The sequence below is a fragment of the Hylobates moloch genome, unplaced genomic scaffold, assembly GCF_009828535.3.
Source record: "Hylobates moloch isolate HMO894 unplaced genomic scaffold, HMol_V3 SCAFFOLD_2, whole genome shotgun sequence".
NCBI lineage: Eukaryota > Metazoa > Chordata > Mammalia > Primates > Hylobatidae > Hylobates > Hylobates moloch.
This window is the reverse complement of record NW_026652277.1, coordinates 13,083,625-13,107,546: the sequence shown is the minus strand read 5'-3', so window position 1 is coordinate 13,107,546 and position 23,922 is coordinate 13,083,625. Positions and strand designations below refer to the sequence as shown.

The 23,922-nt window shown below is 46.0% G+C and overlaps 1 protein-coding gene and 1 long non-coding RNA gene across 5 annotated transcripts in view; one reads left to right on the top strand and one right to left on the bottom strand.

The window, feature by feature from the left end:
- Positions 1-9,051: 9,051 nt before the first annotated feature.
- On the top strand, positions 9,052-20,066 carry LOC116471807 (uncharacterized). Its single transcript, XR_004248889.2, has 3 exons — positions 9,052-9,478; positions 18,659-18,733; positions 19,681-20,066. It is a non-coding gene; the product is annotated as an uncharacterized LOC116471807 (long non-coding RNA).
- The window catches only part of FRMD4A (FERM domain containing 4A), a 692,562-nt gene continuing 678,299 nt past the window's right edge, over positions 9,660-23,922 (bottom strand). The window contains exons 20-24 of one of the 4 annotated variants that reach the window (XM_058431644.1): positions 23,622-23,789; positions 20,909-21,795; positions 18,722-18,818; positions 16,222-16,293; positions 9,660-11,390 (exon numbers count right to left, since the gene is read on the bottom strand). In XM_058431644.1, the coding sequence (XP_058287627.1) occupies positions 16,224-16,293; positions 18,722-18,818; positions 20,909-21,795; positions 23,622-23,789 (1,222 nt within the window). In that variant the 3' untranslated portion in view covers positions 9,660-11,390; positions 16,222-16,223. The remainder of the gene's footprint in view (positions 11,391-16,221; positions 16,294-18,721; positions 18,819-20,908; positions 21,796-23,621; positions 23,790-23,922) is intronic. The other 3 variants (XM_032158219.2, XM_058431642.1, XM_032158389.2) reach the window with 3 other exon arrangements.

Sequence of the window (23,922 nt, the reverse complement as noted above, 5' to 3'; positions counted from 1 at the left end):
TCATTGTGGTTTTGATTTGCATTTCTCTAATGATCAGTGATGTTGAGCTTTTTTTCTTATGTTTGTTGGCTGCGTGTATGTCTTCTTTTGTGAAGTGTCTGTTCATGCCCTTTGCCCACTTTTTAATGGAGTTGTTTGGAAAACCACCGATTAAAGCAATTATCAGTAGAATTAAAGAAGGAAATGACCTGTTAGATGAATCTAGGACAAAAGGACTATAGTTCTTTTTTGATTTTTTTTTTAATATGGAGATAACACTTGGCTCTCATTGTTAGTGTGAAATTTAGCAGATTATAGAACCTCGAGTACTTCAAAATGCTAAATACTTCTGCCGTAATATGTAATTCTTAAGTTTAAAATGAGGAGACGTCCATAGAAGAACCAAGAAAAGCAACTTGTAAGCCATCTTTTAGAAAATTGGCAGTATGTATAGGTGATCACCTTGGGCTGGTTGCACATTGTTGGATAAAGCAAGATTAAACAAGGTATTACAAAATAAATGGGAGGTCAGTTAAAGTACGAGATAGGTTTGGCTGGGTGTGGTGGCTCGCGCCTGTAATGCCAGCACTCTGTGAAGCCAAGGCGGGCAGATCGCTTGAGCTCAGCAGTTTGAGGCCAGCCTGGGCAACATGGTGAGACCTCATCTCTACAAAAAATACAAAAATTAGCCAGGTGTGGTGGCGCACGTGTGTAGTCCCAGCTACTTGGGTTGAGGTGGAAGGATTGTGTGAGCCCAGGAGGTCGAGGCTGTAGTGAACAGTGATCACACTGCTGCATTCCAGCCTGGGTGACAGAGTGAGACCCTGTCTCAAAAATAAGTAATTAATTAACTAAGTATGAGATAGATTTGGGGCAAGAATAGTTGCAAGGAGTCTAGTGTTATGCATCAAGTGTCTGTTGAGAGGACAGTGGTTTGGCCCTTTGAAAATTATTTCCTAAGACTCAGTGCTAAATTACATTTCTTTTAATGTAAATTTTCTTATTGGCAGTATAACATACATACAGAAAAATCACTAGAGTATCATATCATGACAGGTTCTTCACAAAGTAAACAAAGTAACTAGCACCCCAATCAGAAAAGTTTACTGTTATTAACTCCCCAGACATCTCTTCATGTCCTCTTCTAGTCATAGCTATGGTCCTAATTTCTAACCTCATAATTTTAAAAAAATCTTTATCGACGCGTAATTCACATACCATTAGTTGTACCCATTTAAAGTGTACAAAGATTGTAAGTATATTCACAGTTACACAACCATCACCACAGTCTTAGAACACTTTCATCATTCCAAAAAAGAACCCCGTTTGCCTGTGTTCAACAATTTGCCTGTTGATAAATGGAATCAAACAGTATGTGCTTGACTTCTTTGGCTCAGCTTAGGGGTTCTGATACTTACTCATCCCCATTGTGTGTAGTTGTGGTTTTTCAGTCTTGATGCTGTGTCTCACAATTTATTCTACTGATGATGGACATGTGAGTTGTTTGTGGTTTTTGCGTGGATGTTTTATATGTGTTTCTTGGTGAATATAAATTTCTCTATTTATATTCACAAGAATATATACCAAGGTATGAAATTTCTGGGACATAGGGTATGTATAAACTTGGCTATTAGAGTTACTGTCAAAGAGTTTTCCAAAGGGCTTATACCAGTTTACACACTCCCACAGCAGGAGTTGAGAGTTCCAGTTACTCTTGCCACACTTGATATATCCTCTGTCATTTTCATTTTAGCCCTTCTGGTAGTCATAATAGTATCACATTGTGGCTTTAATTTGCATTTCTCTAATGACTAATATAGTTGAGTACCTTTTTCATATGTTTAATGGCCATTTGGATATTATCTTTTGTGAAGTTCCTGTTCAATACTTACTTTTGTCCATTTTTCCTCTACTGAATTGCCTGCGTTTTTCTCACTGATTTATAGTTCTTTGTGTATTCTGGCTAGATATCTGTATTGCAAATAAGCCTCCGACTTGGCGGCCACCCTTTGTGCCAGGTTACTTCTTATGCATTGGAGAAATAATCTTATGACTGACTCAGATATTGACATAACCTTTGCCAACTATCTTTGCCCGATAGATTTTATAAAAATCAAATCATATGTCAAGCTTAAATAACAATTCTTCTTCTTGTTTAATGATGTCATCATAGTGGCATGTTTAAGAGTGTAGGATTTGTGAGAAGAGGAAATTATGTGAATGTTTGCACTTTTTTGTTAAATGTTGTATTGGATTATTTCGTTTGAGATGTGGCTATTTCTGTTTTGCTTCTTTTGATGTGCAAGTTCACGTGCCATATGTATGTGGTGTAGACACTACTAGTTGCTTACCCAATGTTCATTCTCTCTCCTTCTCTACTAACAGAGCCCTAATTTGCTTAGAACTGTAATATGCACAGTTAAAACAACTTGTCCTCCCAGGACGCTTTTGTAGTTAGGGTTGGTCATGTGACATGGTCCTGCCAAGAAGATACGGATAGAAGTCTGTGGGTGAGTGGGACTTCCTGGAAACCTGTTGCTTTACTAAGAGAAAGAGACAGACTTAGCTGACATACATATTTTGTCCTTTGCCTGTGATCATGATGTGTAGATGCTTGGTGGCCATCCTGCAGTCTTGACAATGAAAATATGCTAAAGATGGCAGAGCAGAAGATAAAGCTTGGCTTTTTTTTTTTTTTTTTTTTAGGGCGTCATGAAATCATTTTGTATAAAACATGAGCTGCTCTTTTAAGGTTCTACAGAAAAACAGAAGAGATAGAACATAGGGAGAAAGAGAAAGTTGTTGTGGGGGAGGGAGAGAGATTTATTATAAGGAATTAGTAGATACAGTTATGGAGGCTGAGAGGTCCAGTGATCTGCACCCTGTAAGCTGGAGACCCAGGAAAGCTGGTGGTATAGCTCCCATCTGAATCCAAAGGCCTGAGAAACAGGAGAGTCAATGGTGTAAGTTCCAGTCTAAGTCCAAAGGTCTGAGAACCAGGAGAGCTGATGGTGTAATTCCAGTCTGCAGGTGGACTGGAGCGTAGAGAGAGCTAATTCTCCTTTACCCCACCTTTTTTGTCTATTCAAGCCACCAGTGGATTGAATGATGCCCATATGCACTGAGGAGGGCCATCTGTTTACTCAGTCTACCAATTCAAATGTTAATCTCATCCAAAAACACCCTCACAGATACGTTTGGAATGATGTTTAACCAAATATTTGGGTACCATCTTCCCCAGTCAAGTTGACACAAAATTCACCACCACAGCTGCCTTCCTCTGGGCCTCATGTTATATGAGAACAGTGTTGGGTAAGTTGGGTTTCCATTATATTCTGCTGAACTCAGTCCCTAAGCAATATATGCATTACTCAAACTTCTTGACCTTCAAAATCATCAAGTGACTTGTGGCAAGTGTGCCATGGTGCTGAGGTCTTTGTTCATTTCGACTGGAATAAAATCAGACTTCGCCACATCCTCCTAAGATAAAATAGGTATGAGATCATTTACTTGAAGTGGTTCTGTGGATGTTGGTACATTGTGATTTCAGTTACAGAAAAGCCACAGATGGACATGATGTTAAAAGCACCTCAAGGACAACCAGGTACTGGAGCAGATGCCAAAAGGAGTTCTTCTGCCCTGTCATCAAGATTCTGAATCACTCAATTTATTGGACAAAAGCATTTAGCTCTGATTCCTCTTGCATTCTCTCCAAATGTCCATCAGAGTAAGAAGAGACTTTGAGAGAATTAAACTCTCTTCTGAATATCTGTTATAGATGTGAAAAATACTTGAGAAAATACATGATTGTGGTTTCATCATTTTGGGAAAAGCAGCTTGATATGCTTTGACTTGTTATTACTACAGTTCCGTCTGAGATGGCAACTCACGTTATGCTGACATGAGCCAGAAAAAAAAAGTGCTTGTGTTTTTGTCGTTTATAGAGTTTTTTAAAAGTTAAAAAGCTAAAAATTAGTTTGTCTTAAATATTATAGCAGTAGACTTTAGAGGTCTCTTTGAGATTTTAGAACCTGTTATTTCATCCTTTGATTAGGAATTTCTAGCCAAGACTCAGGATAAGGGCCCAATTTCTGGTCAGTAGGGGTGCTGGTTGTGAGGCTGTTGTCTCAGCTTCAGACACATCTTCATACTCTGCTATGTCATGAGACTCTGCAAACCAATCTGTCCTTTGCTGGAGAGTTTTTTGTTAGGGTCTACCAGGATTGGACAAGAGAGACTGGAACCTGGAGGCGGGAAGAAGGGAGCTCCCCCTTTCTGTTTGCTTTCTGTTTCTAACAATGATGGCACAGCCGTGGTTTTCCAGAAGCCGAGCAGTGGCTGTTCACTCCTGAAGGAATAGTGGGTTCCAGGGTGCAGTTTTCCACACTTGTAGAACCAGCTTCATCTCTCCACTCAAAGATCACCGCACTATCAGCTGGTGCCCCCTCTTCAGAGGTTTGAATCCGAGCTCTGTGGAGTCCCCACATTTCTGAGGTGCCAGTACCAGGAGAGTGGTGTCCACCATGAGAGGTTTCACTCCCAGCTCCTGGAAAAGCTTCCACATTTTAATGATCCCAGCCTTGCCTCTGGTTCCCAGCCCTAAGCATGGTGGCTTCCTACTGCGGTTATCTCTGTGATACTTGAGAGTCCCTTTTTGCCTCCCACCTCTTCACTATCTGGTTGACAGTTGTTTGTTCAATCATCTCTCTTAGAATAATTGCTGTGGTCTTGGTCCGAGATATAATAGGCAACCAGGTTTTCAGCTCCTGGAAAAGAGCCATGAGACCCAGGTCCTCTTCTATGCAATCCCAAGCTCAGGTGGATTTTTCACTAGCTTTCCTCAGTACAACATAGGGATCCCTCCCTAGATGATGTGATTCACCCCCATGGGGATAGCTGCAAGATGAGGAGAAACTAATGTCTTACCTACACCCTGGTCATGAAGACCTCTCTTTGCTCCTTCCTTCATTCCCACCCTGCTGTTCCTCAGTCTCCTCAAGACCTCTGTCCAATCAGTCTGTTTTCTCCTACTTAATAGCACCTTCTCAGCTTCCCTTTTCTTTTTAGTCAGTCTGGATCCCATTACCATCATTTCAGTCACCTTCCAGTCCCTTTTACTCTCACATGCTTTTGTTGGCCTGCCACACTCGCTGACAACACCCAAGCCAGAGTCATTCCAACCTCTCTCCTCCCATGCTCTGACATGATAGTAACTGCCCTGGAGGAAATTCACAATCTAAGCATCCGATGTCAGCTGGACCCTCCCTGCCATAGCTCTCCTGATGCCTCTGCTCTTTACTGATCCTACCCTGCTGCCTCCTTTTTGTCTCACTTGGAGGGTGGCCTCACCTACCCTTCTCATACAGCCTGAATATGGAGGCAATCTTAAGGTCTCTTTCAACCTCCAAAGCTACCTACCAGCATCTTGTCTTGATTTGGAGAAAAAGCTGTTCCTCCTTCTGTAACAGGCTAAGTCTTCCACTATCTTCCTTTCTTATCTATTATGTTATCTAATTTACTTTCTATTGGCCCCCTCTACTTCCAGTGTAATTTAAGTCTTATAAGGGCAGGGAATTTGCATCTGTTTTGCTTGTGCAGATGTGAGGTGTGAGGAAAGGAAAGCTGATGAAAAAGAAAGCTTGGATGATTCCAAGATTTTTGGCCTGAATGCTGGAAGGCCTGGAGTTGCCTGTAACTGAGCTGGGGAGGGCCATTCATGGTGAGGTTTGGAGGGGACAGTCAGGAGTTTAGTTCGGGACGTGTTAGCACATTAGACATCCACGTGGGGATATTGTGTAGGCAGTGGGATGTACAACTTCTAGAGGAGGTCTAGGATATAGGGATAAATTTAGGTGTCATCAGCATAAAGATGGCATTTAAAGCCATGAGACTAGATGAGAACTTTAAGGAGTAATTGTCAATAATAAAGGGAAGGAGTCTAAGGACTGAGCCTGAGGACACCAATGCCAAGAAGCCAGGGAAGAAAAACTACCAAGGAGATTGAAAAGGAGAGCCCTGGACTATGATACCAGGTGGAAAACCAGGACAATGTGGCATCCTGACATCCCAGTGAAGAATGTTTCAATGAAGTGTCCCACTTCTTCACACTCCAAAAAGTGTTGCTGGCAAGTGATATTAGATGAGAACAGAGAATTAACCATTGGATTTGGCATTGCAGGGAGTCATCGCTGACCTTGGCAAGAGTGGGTTTAGTAGAGTGGGGAGGGGATGAAAGCATAATTGGAGTGGGTTTGAGAGAAAATGGATAAATGAAGGGGAAAACAATTAGCTTGTGGGGATAAAAATTTATGAAGATAGAAATGGGTTTCTGATTAAAAAAATCAATCTTGGTGCCATTATAATCCTATGGGCTCTTGAAATTACTCTCCACACTCTTTTATTCTTCTGAATGCAGTGCAGGTTCTTCAGCTTTGCTGGAGTACATATCAACTTTGCTGGGAGCATGACTTTGTGCAAGGCATAAAGGTTATACCTCTGCAGCTCTTCTACTTTTTCTCTGCGATCTCTGACCACTCAACTCAGGTAACCAATGAGAGATGCCCTGTTGGTCTGTTATCTTTGGGAATAATTTTAATCTCTTCCTCCTGTTTAATGCTAGTGTCCTCCTTTCCCCATATATGTGGTTGTGTGCCTGTTTGTCTCATCCATGAGAGTAAGCTTTTAAGAACTGGAACTCTGCACCAAATGTGCAATGAAATGACTTTGTTGGAGACCCATTGTCTGCCTGCTGGCCCTCGTCAGTGGTGACGTCACACTCCTCTTTCTTTAGAGAGTTTTACATAGAGCCTTTTTGAAATGGTATTCTGGGAAAATAAAAAGCTGGCTGTTTGTAATACTTTCTACCAGGAGTGGGGTGTTCACTTTGTGTTCTCTAATAATTGTTTGGAATCACCTTTTTTGGCACAATGAAAGGGTAGATAGATAAACAGATTGATAGAAGAAGAGGTGAAAAGTAGGAAGGAGCAGGAAAGAAATGGGAAGAGGATCTTCTTATCTACCAGTTGCTTTCATGTGGTAGAGCTTAATGAGAAGATAATAGGCTAATTTCCTGAGCTGTGACATATTTACATGTAAAAGACTTACATGGGGGCCCTTTCTCTTTTTTCAAGTGTAGATGATTTTGAGATGGCCTGGTTGCTTCCCCAAGGAGAGGAGGCTTCAGGCTGTCCCATGGGCAGTTTTTAGGGTGTAGGAAGTAGAGAACACTTCCAGATGTGATTCTCAGTGGATTGTTTTCCTTTTTGGCGCATCAACTGGCTCTAATGGCCAAGGCTTCTGCAAGGCTTCCTGTCTAGGAGCTTTTCATCCAGGGATGCTATTGGAGGCCAGACTTCCAGTTTTGCTAGGAGGAGATGCCTGTTAACTTAGGGGGCCAGGGATTTGATTGCAGCAGTCACTACTTAAGTCAGCCAGTCACCATTTCATCCGTAAGTTAGGGACTCTTTGTATTTGCAGTCCCCGTAGGTGCTTGGCTCTCGTGATGTGATTTAGAGAGTCAGTGGCAGGGTTTGAGCTGCATTGTGAGCATGGAGGATTAATGGTAGTCACAGAGAGCCTGAGCAGCCTGTGTGAGTGACCCTCTGCATCCTACGTGGAACGAGGGACAACATTAAAGACGATCCCTCAAAGCCTAGCTTCCTTCATTGCTCCTGCTGTGGACTGTCTTGCAGGGACAGTACACATGCTGGCACATCTTACACACAGGGAGCCATTTGCAGTGAATAGTGATGCAAAGGCTGAGATAGTATCCTCATAAAGACTGACCTCCAATCTCAAGTCCTTTTTTGTAGCAGGAGGAATACATAATTTAGACAATATTATCTTGTACAGTTAACAAAAGGAAACTAGAATAAGAGGGAATTCACCTCTGCTGAACAAACCAAGCTTCTCTGCATCATCTAGCAAGCCCATAAAAATACCATCTGTAGATTGACTTTAATAAAGGAGCCCACTGAGGACACAAGCACCTGAATTACAGATTCCCGGTGCACATGCAAGCATTTATCGCTGACAGACAAAGGAACAAAATCTCCAGGAGGCAGCTGGGATCTTTTCATTTTGAAAATGCTTTAATAAGTGTTGACAACACTGTTTTGCAAAATGTAAAGGTACTATACAAATTCTTAATACAAAAAGAATAAATTAAAAGCAGATTTCTTTTTTTAATTCTGCAACTTTGTCTACAACGTACATCTTTTTCATTGATTACAGTTGAACAGAATCCAGTAAAATCATTTTACATGCTCTACAGTCAGTTTCAGGAGCAACCTAATCTTTTTTCCCCCATTATTAAACTAGAGTCCATTTTACACAACTTGTAATAAACTATTGACATTAATGTATATGTAAAACTTTACACCTAGTTAACTAAGCAGTAACTGGTCATCTGATAGCACCTGGATGGGGTTTGCTATATTTAGAACTAAACTAATACTGAATGAAAACAAATTGGAATTTTAACAGTTTCAACACTCACCTGCATATAATAAAATAAAAAATCAACCTGGCTCACAACATAGTCTGATGTATGTGTTTTCACCAGTCTTCTGGCTGAAACAGGCAATTTCTTTTACGCATCTGAAGAATCCAATAGGGGCTTTATATCAGACCAGGGACTTCGTATTTCACCTTATTTTGTTTTAAAGAAATAGGGATAAAGAGTTTGCAAGTGCTTGTGTACAATAACTACATCATTTCCCACCACACTGATCATTAATCATGTCAGTCTCAAAGGACTAACGTTTTATGTACATTTTGTATTAACTGAACTCAGCTAAACAGTAAAACCTGTTTTACTTAATCTCTGTCTTGACTACCAGACTATCATGATGTTTGCTGGAACTGTAATTCCTGCTCCCACTCCATTTCTTTCTGTCCCCCGAGTTGAAAATATAACCCAAATCTTTAGAATTTTTGCCTCTCATTCTTTGCAACTCAAGTGGGCTAGAATCTTGATCCAGTTTTCTCCAGACTAGATTTCAAGCTACACTGCATGGTGTAGAACCTGTAACCATGTAACCTCATCAGCTTCCTTTTCCCTTTTGACTTTTCCTGTTGCACACAGTTCAGTCTGCCTATTCATGAATCTTCTTTAGGAGAAAGAAAAATGGCCCAATGTATAATGTTTCTGAATGGGGAAGGGAGAAAAAAAAATCACTGTTCTTTGTAGCTCTAACTAGGAAAGTAAAAGCAACAAAAGTATCCCCCAATGAATCCCTAGAATCATTTAATAATATAACCGGTTTCTCTTTATCCTGAAGGTGTACACTTCAAGCATTCTGGGAATATGAATCCCTTCTGCACCCTGGAATCACCAGTCCAGCCATGCATGGAGCTAGGGAAAGCAGGCCCTGAATCGTCTAGAGAGACTTGGTGGAGGAGGCCACAGCCCGCCTTGTCACTGCTGGGTCCCGGCCAGGTGTGTGTGCCCCAGCTCGACTCTCGGTGGTCTCCAGGCTGCAGCAGAAGGAATACCTTGGTATTTGTTTCATTTTAATGTCCATCCTTACCCTCCTGGTCTGGTAGAGCCTATGGTTATCCTTGGACTCCACATACATGAAAAGCGAAGATTTTTCTTTCTTTTTATGCTTAAGCTAACTTCAGTTCTGCTTTCCCACAAAACTACCCCCACCCTTGCTCCTGTCCCTGGCTGTCAATGCCTTTCCAATAGGAAGTCATTAGAGTGAGAAAAAAATTCCACCCCCACCCCCCATCCCCCCACCACTTGTGCCAAAAGCACAGCATACCACCTCTGCAGAAACCTTTTTGTGCCATCTTGAATAACCCAACTAAAGTTGTGCACTTGTTATAAAAGTATTTTTTGAGGCCTTTGAAGATAGATGGCTTTCCAGTTGTGTTTGAAGCATAGCTCAAAACACATGTAAACGTGCAGCTCCCACACATTAATTTTTTTCTTCTTTCCTCCTCTTTTGGTATCTGCACACAAATGTGGTGCATGACAGTAACTGACGATGTAGACACATGGGCCCTTTGGGAGCTGATATTTTTTTCAACCCTGCTCTGCCTGTTGGCTAGTAGACACATGAGTCCAATTTTTCTACCTAAGGGCACAGTTGGGTTCTTGGAATAAGTGACACATAGGAGAAGTCGGATCTGAGCTCTTTTGTCACACAAGTGCTAACGAACAGAAAATGAGCCACGACGGTTAAACACTGAATGGACCGCAATGTGCTTTTCCCTTGGTTTCCCATAAAAAAGAAAATGAAACACCTTGTGCAAAAAAATAGGATACGCTTTTACTGGTTATTTTAATGAGAGAGAACCACTTTTGGCCATTATCACCTTATGTTACTACAAATCCTGAAAGGAAAGCAGCTTTGAGTCTTGGGCTTGGCTGAACCCCCCTGCATGGACCGGGGCTAACAGTACCCTCTACGACTTCCACGACTCCCATGGGTCTCTCTTCCTTTGTGTCCAGATGGATGGCGACTGTGAGCCAGCAATGCCAGCCAAGACTCCCTCGCCTTTACCGTGGCATTGGGGCAGGTTTTCAGGCTCTCTACGGAGAGAGAAGTGGGCCAGTAAGGGAGAGGGCTAGAGAGAGGACACCAGTTTACACAGGGTTGACTTTCACTTGTGTGCAGTAGCAGTTCAGAATTTAAAAGAAATTTCCTTGCAGAAAGAATGTCTTCCTCTTGGCCCCTCTTAATTTTTTATGTTTGTATTTTTAATCTTTGGCAGCATAGAACTGATTGTGGTCCTCCGATGCATCTCTGGTGTCGAGAGCTTCCTTTCTCATCCTCCCCTTCCCCCACAGCCACTCCCCACGAGCTGTCCCATCAAGGAATATTTCACGTGTAAACTGAATATGCCACGAGGCCTCCTCTTCATGAAGTGCTTGGTTGGCCTACGTATGGGTGGCAGGCTGGACACGGCTGAATCGTCTTTCTGGGTCACCCTGTAACTCAAGTCCCCTTTCCCGTTCTCTCCCAACGCTACTTATCCGCAGGAATTGGATGCTGGCTGGCCCCCCTGACGGTTCCTGGCCTAGGGGCTGTCATGGCAGAGGGAAGCCACCAAGGTGCCATTGAGGATTGGTGTCTGGCTCTCTATGGGCAAGAGCGCCAGGGGACACACAGTGGGACCGGAACCTTCCAGAATGTCTCCTCAGTCAGGTTTTCGAGGGGGAGGGAATGCGGAGACAGGAGAAAAAAAGTGCTGAGGGCCGAAGCTGGTGCAGGGTGACGGTGCGTCTGGGTAAGGCAAATGAGAGGCAGTGAGGTGATCTCAGAATGGCGTTGAGGCGGTCAGATTAGGCCGGGCTGGCTCACACGAGGGTCCCGGGCTTGGCTTTTTCCTGCCCGTACCACTGGACATCAGCTAGTTCTGGATAGAGGGAGGAATCCAGGAAACAGCTATCATTGTAGCTCCTGCGGGAGGCCCAAGAAAGGAGATGAGACAGTTAGTGGAGGAGGACGGGCTCAGCCAGGCCTGCACTGAGAAGGACGTGTTCACCTTGACAGGGCCTTGTGCTAATCACGAGTCTTTCCTGTTCAGAGCAGTGAGGCCTGAGACCCTCAACAGTGCTGTGTGTACAGAAGGCCCCCAGAATCCACACAAAGGGGCCGCCTGAAACCTAGAGCATTTGTGAAGGAGGAAAATGGAAAGTAACACTTACTTAGTGCGGTGGTTCTTCAGCGTGGCTGCATCTGGGGAGCACCTGGGAACTCTCAGAAATACTCATGCCTGGGTCCAATTGGTTTGGGGTGTGTGTGAGCGCTGAGAGCTGTCAAAGCTCCCCACCAGGTGATTCTCAGATGCAGCCAAAGCCATAACCTCTGGGCTTTCCTCAGGGGACTTTTCCCACAGGACAGCTGCCCGGGTTGTCCTCTGTGAGACCCCAGGGCTAACCAGATGTCACTAGGAAATTTTTATTCTGTCCTGGAAGAACATTTGAAATGTGAGGTTTCCCTGTAGTGAAACTGCGGTGCTATTTTGAATTGTGTTTTAAAAGTTTAAAAAAAATCAATGGTGACTTTGCTTTATTCTAAATAACACGCATTGTTTTGTGATTATAAAAGTGTGTTCATTTAAAATACACAGGAAAGTATAGAAGAAAATGAAAGGCTTTTTTTTTTTTTTTTTTTTAAGTGTTTTAGGTAGGTGTCACCATTTAGGTTGGGTAGAAGTAATTCTTAAATCTTAAGAAGCAGTCATACATATGTGGAAGCCAATAGTCATTACTAGGGATCATGATTCGGAAAAACAGCCTCTCTCCAGTGATCCTGAATGAGCCCTTTGAATTCCTCTCCTGCAACTCATCTCCCCATGGGTAGTGCTAGGGGAGTGGTGAGGGATGGGTGACAGGAAGGGACCCTAACCCAATGTAGTTCAGAGCAGGCGAGTTTTAGGAGCATTTCAGTACCAAAGACAGCTTCACGATTGAGAATCATCAGTCATCCCCAGCTTTCTGTTTCATTTGCTAACCTCTCTAGGAACAACTGGATGTTGTAAATGTTTCTCATCTGGCCTTAAAATCCATGAAAGCTGGAAAATCCCAAGGCATCTGTGCACATGCTGGTGGATTTTAATGAGAGTCCTGTGTTTGGAGCACCAGAAATAAACCAGCTTCAGACGCAAAGTAAGAAAAGGCCCTTGATTATGACACTGGCCATGGGTATTACTGTATGTAGGTGGTAAGTGGATGTTTCTGGGACACCTGTCCTGCAAACTTTCTTTCCACCCTAAGCTGACTTTTGAAATGGTGCGTGACTGAAAAACTTCTAAGGGGAGAGGTGGTTGGGCCCTCCAGGGGTCCTATGTTTCTCCTAGAGGGACAATCTCTCCCTAACTCCACGTGGTCCTGGTGGTGCTCTCCACCATGGCGCCATCTTCACTCCTGTGGGAGCCAGGGGACAAGGAACCCAACGGGGCTGAGCCAGTGAGAGTCTCCCGATCAAAATCCCTGGTTCAAAGATAGCCACGTGCCTGAGCAGCTTTGAAACTACAAAGTTAACAGGAGGAGGAAGCAGAGCTAGAGATGGAAGGAGACCCAGCCAGCCCGGGCTCCAGTGATACCAGGTGGTACATGCTCTTGTTTGCTTACGCTTGTTGAACTGAGTTTTTCATATGTAACGAATACTGACTGGCACATTTAAGTAGTTTCTTAAACTGTTGATGAAATTTTTGTTTCTAACACAAGCATGATCTGGGTCTGTTTGGGACAAAACTTCCCTAAGGGCTTCACGAGATCTTAGGAACCACTTTAGCCAGTGTTTCCCAAAGTAGACCTGTGAGTTGCTCTGAGGGGAAAAAAAGGTTCCATGGATAAATAAATTTGAGGATTCTGCCTTTCAGAGGCCTGAAATGTAAATGTGTATGAAACATATATTAAAGGTTCTGAGAAGTCCTGGATTACTGTTTGCTGCAGAACTTCTGGAACAGTATCACCTATTAACATCCACAGAACACACTTTGAAAAATACTCCTAAATAGGCTAATATTATAAAATGTGGTTGACTCTCTTGTATGTTGGATCCCAAACAGTTTCTGGTTGAAACTATTAAAGTTCAGTCATAATTGTGACAATATAATCTGCTTCAGAAGGACTAAAAGTCCACTATGTATTGATCATAAAGGCTCCAGAAAGACCATTGAGTTCAAAGCAGTGATGTTTGGATAAGGCAGTAGATGAGGTTAAGGGTTCCTGTGGTGGTGTATTTGGTATGTCAAGAGCCTAACTGTTGGCTGGCCCATGGTGTTCTCCTGTTGTTCATCATGGAGGCTTCTGGGTCACAGAACCCACATATGAGAGGGCATTGGGATCTGGATGATGGGGTGGGAGATGCTGGATTGGTGGTTTGGTTCTCAGGTGGCTCCCAGAGGGGCCACAGTATGGAAACCACTGGCCTGCTCCTGCCTCTGATAAAATGAAGCTGGAGGAAAAGATGTAAAGATGTATTTTTCTTCCAAACTTGCGATGTTTTACACAGAATCTTTCTTAGTGCTTCCCCATAGTTATTGAAGTATGTAAGGTATTTTTAAAGCTATATATGTTGCTTCATGTATTGGTCTCTTATTCTCAAGTAAGTTTGGGGAAGAGACCTTTGTTCTGGCTGCTCAGCTAAGCCTTCCTTTGCCTTTCAGTACAAATTAAGTTTTACGGTAATAGTCAAGGAATGCCATGTGCTACGAAAGCAAAATTAACAAAAGAGACCATTTAGGAAGCATTTATTCTTCACAAATAACACAAATGAGGCCACTAAATAGTTGCCCTAGTAAAAACCTAAGTCAGTCACTCACTGGAACATGAGCTGGGGCAGGATGAAGACCTAGGTGTGCTCTCTCAACTGTGACCCAGAAGAGCAGCTTAGCCCTGGGCAGTCTGGGTCACAGAAGTGGGGACTTCAGAATCTGTGGGGGCCAGTGCCTGTGGGGGCTTTCCACTGCAAGAATGCCCTTTCCCAGGGCGATGCTCAGAGATGTGTGGCCTGCAAAGGGTACTGGCTAAGCCAGGGCCCTCTGATACCAGACAGATGGCAAATTCACCCACATCTCACAGGATTTTGTGGTTTATAACTGCTTGGCCTAGGGAGGTGGGAGGGAGGAATTTCAAACTGATTTTTTTTAAACGTATAACTTACAAAACCAACTGGTGGCATGTACTGGGGTTGTTGAAGAGTCCTGCAGTTGGTCACAAGGCCAGAGGATAGGGGACGAGGCCCTCTAGAGGCATCCTGGTCTGGGAAGGTGCTGTTGCTCAGTATAATGTATGTGTGTCCCTGCATGTGCACATGGATGCATGAGCATGCACATGTGTATGTATGTATGTAGGTATTTCAAGCAGTGCCTACATTCCCACAGCAGCTCTTTCAAACCTGGTTAATTCTACTTCTGGCTGTCATCCCTACCTCCATCACCTTTAGCAGATGATCGGCCCTCCCATACTGGGGGAGAAAAAGGCCGTTCTTCCTGCTTCAAAAATTTTGCTCTCATGCCATCATCCTATCTCTAAATCTCTTCTTTTTTTCTGGCACTGGGGCGGGGCAAGGGGGTCTGCCTTCCTTCCAAAGCCTAAAAGTCCCTGTCCCCTGACTCCCCGTCTGTCAACTTTGCAATAATGTCCTAACTTACTTTTCAAAAGTCCAGTTTTTTCTCTACAGGAAACAAGACTCTACTGTTAACCACCCCTCACCCTTAATGTGCATCCATGTTTTTGCACTTGGGATGGTCTCTGTCTCAGCCCCCTCCTCCCACCGCAGGCTTCTGAGCCAGGCTCACATAACATCTCCGTGAACTCGAAAGTGACCCCCTCATTTCTGAATCCTCTCAGCATTTTGTTTCTAAGTCTTAGAGCACTTAATACATCAGTGTAGCAGTTTCTCATGCTCCTCCTTTATCTCCTGATAGGCAATTAGACTGTAAGGGTCCTGGGGCTAGTACTGTTTTCTGCCCCTGTGCTTTGCAGATTTCGACGTGCATGTTATTCACTCAGGAATCTTGTTAAATGCACATTAGCTTCAGAGACCAGGGTGGTGCCCGGGAGACTAGCTTTCTAACGAGCTCCCGGGTGACAGTGGTAGCAATAAAAATGCTGGCTTATGGACATTTGGAAAAGCAGCTGTACTTTTGGTACTCAGCACAGCTGTTACTCAAGAATGCTGGGGGTGCTTCTGGATCCACTCAGTTGGCCCTTGATGCTTTGAAACTTGCATTGCAGCAATGCTGTTCTATTCAGGGGACACTGATTACTAACAGTAAAATGTCTACAAATATTTGAATGTAGGTAGAACACGGTGAGTCTAAAATATACTTTGGGGCTAGGCGCACAGATCACTTAAGGTCAGGAGTTCGAGACTAGCCTGGCCAACATGACAAAACCCCGTGTCTACTAAAAATACAAAAATTAGCCACGCATGCACCTGTAAGCTACTAGGGAGGAAGGAGAATCGCTTGAACCTGGGAGGCAGAGGTTGCAGTGAGCCGAGATTACGCCACTGCACTCCAGCCTGGGCAACAGAACAAGACTGTCTGTCTCAAAACAAAACATACTCTGGGGGTCTTTTCTGGGAAGCAGTGTTAGGAATATCCAACCTCTGATGTAAGAACCTCCATCTAAAAACATAGTTCCCCATGTATCTAGAAATAAGGCATAAATACAGCATTCAGATATATCCTTGTGGAAATGGTGACATGGAGAAAAGCAACACATGTGGGACCACAGACTCATGGGCAGTAGGAACAAAACTCCCCTTACGGTACCTCTATTCATCAGTACTTTGGTGAGGTGGAGACTCAGACCCATCCAGAATGGGTGAGTTTTCTGTTGCTTCTCTGAACAAAGGAAAGCAGGAGGAGGAAGAGAAGAGAGGTCATGTTACAGAGAGACACTGACACAGACACGATTAGTAGCTTATTTATTAATATATCCGAAAGGCCGGCTGATTAGACACCCGAGTTAGCAACAGATCATACAAGTCATGCAGTATTTTCAGTCCCCATAATTGAGTCAAAATACGTAGTTTGTTAGGAGGGACGGGCCCTCTTTTACCCATGGCCTCCTTTCGTATCACATCATAGCAAAACTTTATGCCAAGAACCAAAATAGCTGTTTTGTTTCAAATTTGTCTTGAGTCCTCACTAGTTGGAGATGGTGAAATAGGCAAGTTTCAAGACCATCTTAAGTGCATAGGACCCTGAGGAGGGCTTGTACATTTCAGAGCTTGTTGCCGGTCAAATAATACAATCATATATTTGGATCGGGTGAGACTGGGCATGATTCAGAAAAGTTGGAAGATCTAGAGAGGGATCTTGCAATCGGAAGTTTCTTGTTTAGTCACTGGAGGTATGTATTTTATATATATGAAAGATGTGTCATTCTTTTATGAGTTAATCTTAGTGAGACTCTTAGACCCTAAACCTTGCAGAGGCTGCCTGGCCACACAGGTGAGAGCTGGGGTGTGGGTGGTATGTGAGTGGGTGTTAATGACCTAAAGGACAGAGGGGCAGCTACTGTCCAACAGGCAGCCCAAGAAGTAGGAGCAGACACAGGAACACTGAGTTGGGGCTCCAGTTTCTCTTATTTTGAGTGTGGGTCAGCATCACCTGGAAGGCTTATGAGAATGCAGCCTGCTGGGCTCCACCCCCAGAGTTTTGGATTGTTTTAGGTTACAGGTGAGCCCGAGAATTTGCATTTCTGACAAGATCCCAGGTGAGGCTCACTCGTGCTGCTGGCTTTGGGACCACACTTAACTACCTGTATAGTGGGAAAAGACAGGGTTTGGGGTCACAGAGGGCGGAGCTGGAATTCCACCTCCCTCCAGCTGTCAGACGTTGGGCCAGGCACTTAGTTCCTCTGAGCCTCATCTATGAAACTAAAACATCTGGGTATTTCCCTTGCAAGGGGACGATGAGGATTATATGAGCTCATGTGTGTTAGAAGCTGCTCTCACCCTTTGAGTACACAGCAAGCACTCAGTAAGTGTTAGGACCCTTTCTCTCTTGCCAAAAATGAAGGCTCTAGAAAACCCGGTGTAAAAAAATTACCACAGATAAACCTGCAGGAACGAAAATGCCAGTCAGCTACCTGTAATCCCAGCACTTTGGGAAGCTGAGGTGTGCAGATCACCTGAGGTCAGGAGTTCGAGACCAGCCTGGCCAACGTGGTGAAACCTTGTCTCTACTAGAAATTAGCCAGGTGTGATGATGCACACTAGTAATCCCAGCTACTAGGAAGGCTGAGGCAGGAGAATCACTTGAACCGTGGAGGTTGCAGTGAGCTGATATTGTACCACTGCACTGCAGTCTGGGCAACAGAGTGAGACTCCGTCTCAAAAAAAAAAAAAAAAAAAGGCCAAGTATGAGAGCCTGAGAGGCAGGCAGTAGAGCCAATTCTGGAATTGTGCTTTCCTCATGATTCAACTCACAGCCAGTTGTCAGGTTTTCCCAGACATCCCCCTGATGCTCCACCAAACCAGGAACCAGACAAACCGAGGAAGGGGACTCCTTACTCCTCTAACCAACAGATGTCAACAGAACCTAACATCTACTTAGAGCTGATGTCTCAGGGGCAACAGAAGAGGCAGGTGCTGTAGGGCCAGGCGGGTTACCTGTGTCTGCCAGACCCTCCAGTAGTTCAAAACAGCCTCACTGGCCCCGAGATGATAATGCTGTATGCAAACATGTCAAGCTATCAAAGGAACTGCCTTTCGGTTTCATTTATTTTGCTGTGTGCAGCTTCCACTGAAGGCTTCAGGGCACCTGATCTCTTGTGTGTTGATAAAGAGCAAGTGCTTGGCCAGGACACCGCCTTTTTTCTTGCACCCTGAGACATCCTAAGACAGTGGCTGTTTCACCTGCCTCTCAGTGTATGTATTTGCTGTCTTCATCAGCTCTCTTTCTCCCCCTGACATTCTTGCCTGGCATTTTGAGTCAGCCTGAGTGTAATCCGAACCGAAATGAAATGCTGTCTGGAAATCGGACCGAAGAAGCACAGTCCCACTTCCTGCTTCCGTCTTCCCACATCCCAAGGACCACCGCCTACTTTAAGAGAACACAGACAGTTCACCTCTATAAAGGCACAGCCAGGGAAAGGAGTAGGCAGAGGTGACAGCAGATCACAGGGCTTCTCTTGAAAGGAAGACACCTCCCAGTGACGAACCCTCATCGTCCATTTACTGACTTATCCTTATGTCACTAGGATCTGAACGTCTATGACATTCTTTCAAGCTGACACAGTGAAGAAAATGGAAGGAGAACTCACCCAGTCTGCCAGGTTAGGATGTGGTGGGGGCTGCTTGGGGGGGTGGCTCCAATTTCACTTGATGGTGTCGAGCTTCTCTGGCTTTGAGGTAAGGCAGCTACATGCAGGTGGTGCAAGAAAGGAAGAGAGCAGACAGGGAATCAGACACAGGTGAAGGAGCTTGCGACTTGTTGGCCAACACCAACCCAGTGGCCAGAGGTCACCATTTCCAGGGATGCTGGGAAGGACCCCAGGGCAGGGTCTCAGCATCCCTATGGCATGGTCACAGTGGGAGAACATCTCTACATGCCCCCCCAACCTCTGCATCCCACCAATTCCATTTTCTCCCCACTACCATGCACTTTCATTCTGAATCAAGCTGACCCGGGATCCTAGGTCCCCACTTTGCCACCAGGAAGTAGCCATAGGGATGGTAATGGTTTCTACAGCAGCAAAGAACCTGATGTCCCCATAGTCCTTTGAGTGAGACCTGAGCAGGGCTCATACAGGGAAGGCATATTTCCCTGGCCCCAGGGCATTTTCAATGCGGCCCCGTTGTGAAATTGTTTCTCTCCATTGCGAAGAGAGGGCATCCAGAAAGGTTCTCAGAGCCTGCTCTCTCTGCTGTTTCAGGCCTATCATTGCTACTGTAGTGTGCTTTGAAGGGAGCAGAGCTTTTAATAGCTCATCCAAACCTGACCACTATGCATTTATTGATGTAGGCAGCATGGAAGTCCAGTTGGAAAGATTTAGTAGGAAGTCAATCCTACTTAAATGTATCCTTTGCTTTTTTGGTAAAGGAATCTTTCCATCAGTAAACCTCAGATACAGCTTCTTAAAAATTTTAGTCTAAAATATGTTCCCAAAGATCTACCTAATCTCTACATAAAGCAAATCTACTAGACCAGTGCCGCAATTCCGATAGAACATAAACCCTCCTGTTGGAGATATTTACAAAACGTTGGTTCTTTACCTAATAGGGTCACAGATGATCGTACTCAAGATCTTCCTGGGGAGTCAATGGCAAATTTCACGGGGCTATTTTACAGATGAAGAAGGAACATAAAGAAGGTTCTGGGACCCTGAAGTCCACGGAACACCCACCATTACCTGATCTCTGGAGCTTGTCATTTGGCCAATGGACCCTAATAAACACGTCCACGGGGATGTGGGGATAGAATGCCGGAGCCTGGCTCACTAGGGCATCCAGGTTCTTCCTCTTTGCCCTGCTGTCTCCAGGCACCAAGAATCTCCTACAGTTCCCCAAAGATGAACCCCCCCATTATCTCAGGTCACTGTTTCCCCTGATGTTTACCAAATTCCTGACTCAGAGTTCCTCCCATTTGCTTCTGACTCTCATTTTATTCTTATAATGTGTACCATTTCTGTTCTCCTCAGTGTCCCTCTCTGAGTGGTAAGGGTACGTTAATAAGCCAGTGCTGAGACCAGAGCACAAGTCAACTGCTCAATGTTGGTCATTGTCACTGTTATTAAATGTAACTTAAGGGAATGAATGGTTTCTTCTATTTTTTTTTTTTTTTACTTGATTCAATACCGCCCCGTGCTCTTGAGTACAAGAATATAAGGTAAACTTATAGAAATTTTCAGACATAAGGATATTGAAGACACTTAAGAAAAATATAGTTTGTGGCTATGACATAACATCATCATCGAAATGGGAAAGCCAGGAGCAGTCAAGAATTCCGTTAAACGCACAGCTCTGGCACTCTGTGCATTAGCCAGTCTGTCCCCATCTGGGGAGACACTGGCCAAATCTCTAGGCTTGACCCAAGCCCATTCCCCAACCCAGCTTCCTTTGCAAGCTACAGCTGTGGGCTTTCACTGGGATACTCTCCTCACTAGGGTAAAAGACTCACCTTTGGTTGGATAAACCCAGAGACATTCCTTTTACTTTACCTAACTTTCTTAGATTTCTGTCCTTAACAAGGAGAAACGGGAGAGCTGGCCCAGTGCACTCTGGAGGGTCAGGTGCACGGTTATGGTGCAAGATTAGGTAAGAACGGGGCGGGGTCAACAAAGGCCTGGAAGACCTCAAGTCTCCCGCATCTGACAGCAGCGTTCCCAGAATTAATGACTCCCCTTCCTCACTGCACCCAGTTCCAAGGGTACCTCCCCCCAGCAGCCCTTGACACGGGCAAGCAGTTCGCCCCCAGGTCTTCCCGCGTGCACACGGCCGCCCCCTCTCACCTGACGTGGCCTTGCACATCTGGGGCATCCTGGTGACCCTGCTGTGCGCCACGAAGGTGCTCTGGGAGGAGGTGCTGTACTGCGAGCCGCTGTCCGAGGAGGTGGAGCTGGTGTGCGACAGGCGGCTGTGCTCCTTGTGCGAGGCGGTGGAACGCTGGTACCACTGGCGCAGCTCGTCTGAGACGGCAGCACGGCCCGCGCCCTTGTCGTGGGCGCCCTCGCGGCCCAGCGACGGAGTCCGCAGGATCTGCGATCGCGACGGCGTCAGGCGGCCCGTGTCGCCCTCGTCACCGCCGCCGCCGCGCCAGCTCTCCTTGAACAGGCCGCCCGCCGTGTAGGAGTTGGACGTCTTGAACTGAGCCTTGACGCTGTAGTGGCCCTCCTGGTCGCTCTCCAGGCTGCGCACTACCACGGGCGTGGCGCCGCCCTCGATGTACAGCGGGTACTCCTTGATGCGGTACTGCGAGCTGGGCTGGCTCTGGCTGTGCAGGTACACACCACCCCCCGCGCCCCCTGCGCCCCCCGCACCCCCGCGCGCCGCCAGGTTGGGCATGCTGCCCGAGCTGGCTGAGCCCAGTGCGCCCGCCGCCCGCTGCCGCTGCCTCTGCCGCTGGCGCGCCTTGGACGGCGAGTCCTCGGCCAGCGTGGAGTAGTTGGCGTTCATCTGCGCCGGGTAGTAGTGCTCCGAGCTCGAGTGGCTGGTGCACGACGAGCAGTCGTCCATGGGGTCTGAGCCGTTGCTGCTACGAGTCCGCGGGGTGTAGAAGTCGGGGCTCCCGGTGTCGTTCTCCGAGCCCAGGAGCTTGCCCTGGGACTCCAGGCTGGAGCTCCGGTGCCTAAAGTGCAGTGCGAGGCTGTGCAGTCGGGTGGGGCTGATGTCCACCGACCTGCCGGGAGACGACCCGGGTTGGTCTGGGGGTGGGGAGTGGGCCCAAGGAGGGGTGCTCCGGGGAGGAGGGGGTCCTGAGGAGGGCACTGGGTGCCTCCACGCGGGCTCAGGCCCCAGCCCAGCAAGCCAGAGTCTCACTCAGCAGGGCTGCCCCAGGGATCCGGGAACCACCTGTGGTTTCCAGGCGAATGGAACTGCCCGTTGCGGGAGATGAACCTGGGGTCTCCACCTTGATTCCCAGTGGGAAGTGGGACTGAAGCTAGGACTCACAGAAGGGTTTCGATTTCCGGTTTTTTTTTTTTTTTTTTTTTTAAATAATTCTATAGACACAAAGAGAACCACAGAATCCTTACTCTAGTATCATGTTAAACCAGATAGGGCTGGGCACGGTGGTCCACGCCTGTAATCCCAGTGCTTCAGAAGGCTGAAGAATTGCTTGAGCCTGGGAATTTGAGACCATCCTGTGCAACACAGTAAGACCTCATCTCTTACAAATAAATTAGAAAATTAGCTGGGTGTAGTGTTGTACACCGGTGGTCCCAGCTAGTCCGGAGGTTGAGGAGGGAGGATCACTTGAGGATGCAGTAAGCTATGGTCAAACCACTGCACTCCAGCCTGGGCAACAGGCCAAGACCCTGTCTCTCTTTAAAAAAAAAACACAAAACACAAACCAGATGAAATGTCCCTATTTACAGATCAGATAAAAGCAGTCCTACAGAGGCCCTTCATATAGTTTAACCAAATACTATTAACTGATCCATATAAATAGACTCCCCTTTCCTGTGAAACTGGGAAATAGAAGGTTGGTGGCAAATGAGATAATTAAAAAATGAATGATGCAAGTAACTCACCATACCGTTACTTTATAATTCATTCTGCTCGTTTGAGTCCACTCAGGGCTTAGGGAAGTGCGAAACAATATCACATGGCAGATGATGTTGCCTGATGCTGGGACTGCACGTGAAATTCACAGCGGCCCCACTGGCCAAGCACAGGAAGAGATGAGTCCCACTTCCGACTGCCACTCAGAAGGGGGATGAAAGCCCCTATCATGTGGCCCTCCGTGATCTGGTTTGCTTCTTTTTAGAAAAAGAAGGTGTGGCTAGGAGCAGTGGCTCATGTCTCTAATCCCAGCACTTTGGGAGGCCAAGGTGGGTGGATCACCTGAGGTCAGGAGTTCGAGACCAGCCTGGCCAACATGGTGAAACCCTGTCTCTACTAAAAAATACAAAAATTAGCCAGGTGTGGTGGTAGGTGCCTGTAATCCCGGCTACTTGGGAGGCTGAGGCAGGAGAATCGCTTGAACCCGGGAGGCAGAGGTTGCAGTGAGCTGAGATCGTGCCACTGCACTCCAGCCTGGGTGATAGAGCAAGACTCCATCTCAAAAAAAAGAAAAAGAAGGTGTGATTCACTGAAGCCTCATTTTTGCCTGGCTCTTTTGCTCTTTATGAATTTACATTTTGAGGCACTAAAGGAAGTCCAGTATAAATTTAGGCCTCAGTAGAAAGATAGAAGACCTCTTCCCATGCTAACCCAGCCAGCCTCTGCAGCCTCTGCTTTGCTTAGGAAACTTTTCGTGCTCCCTGGCTCCAGGAGCCCGGGGATTCTTTGGCTGACTCCAGGTGCCCTCTGCATGGGTCTCTTGGCTAACGGGGGTTGACTGCTGCCAGCTTGGTTTTTTATTCCGCTTCCTTTATCCTCCCAGGTTCAGGTCTGACTGCAGCTCATCCATTATTTGGGCCAGCTTGGGGCTGACAATGCCCAGTTTTAAAAAGGAAGGCCTGGTCTGAGCAGGGAGGTGGCCAGAAGGCCGGGCAGACTCACCTCGTGGAATGGACGTAGTGGGGACTCCGGACCCGCAGGTCTGGCGTGGACGGCATGCTGGACTGGGAGTTCCAGTGAGGGAGGCCGCGGATGGGACTGTTCTGCAAGGAGTTGCTTCCTCCGCCTGCTTCCGCACAGCTTCCTGTGCTGGGGAAGCGCTTGTGGCTGCTGCAAAGCCAAGGATGCCACGTGGTCACCGCCAGACAGACAGCACCTTTCCTGGGGGGCCGGCTAGTTCAGGGCATTGATCCCAGCGTGTGGGGAAAGCTCGCCCGTGACTCCCACCTCGCTTGGTCAGACC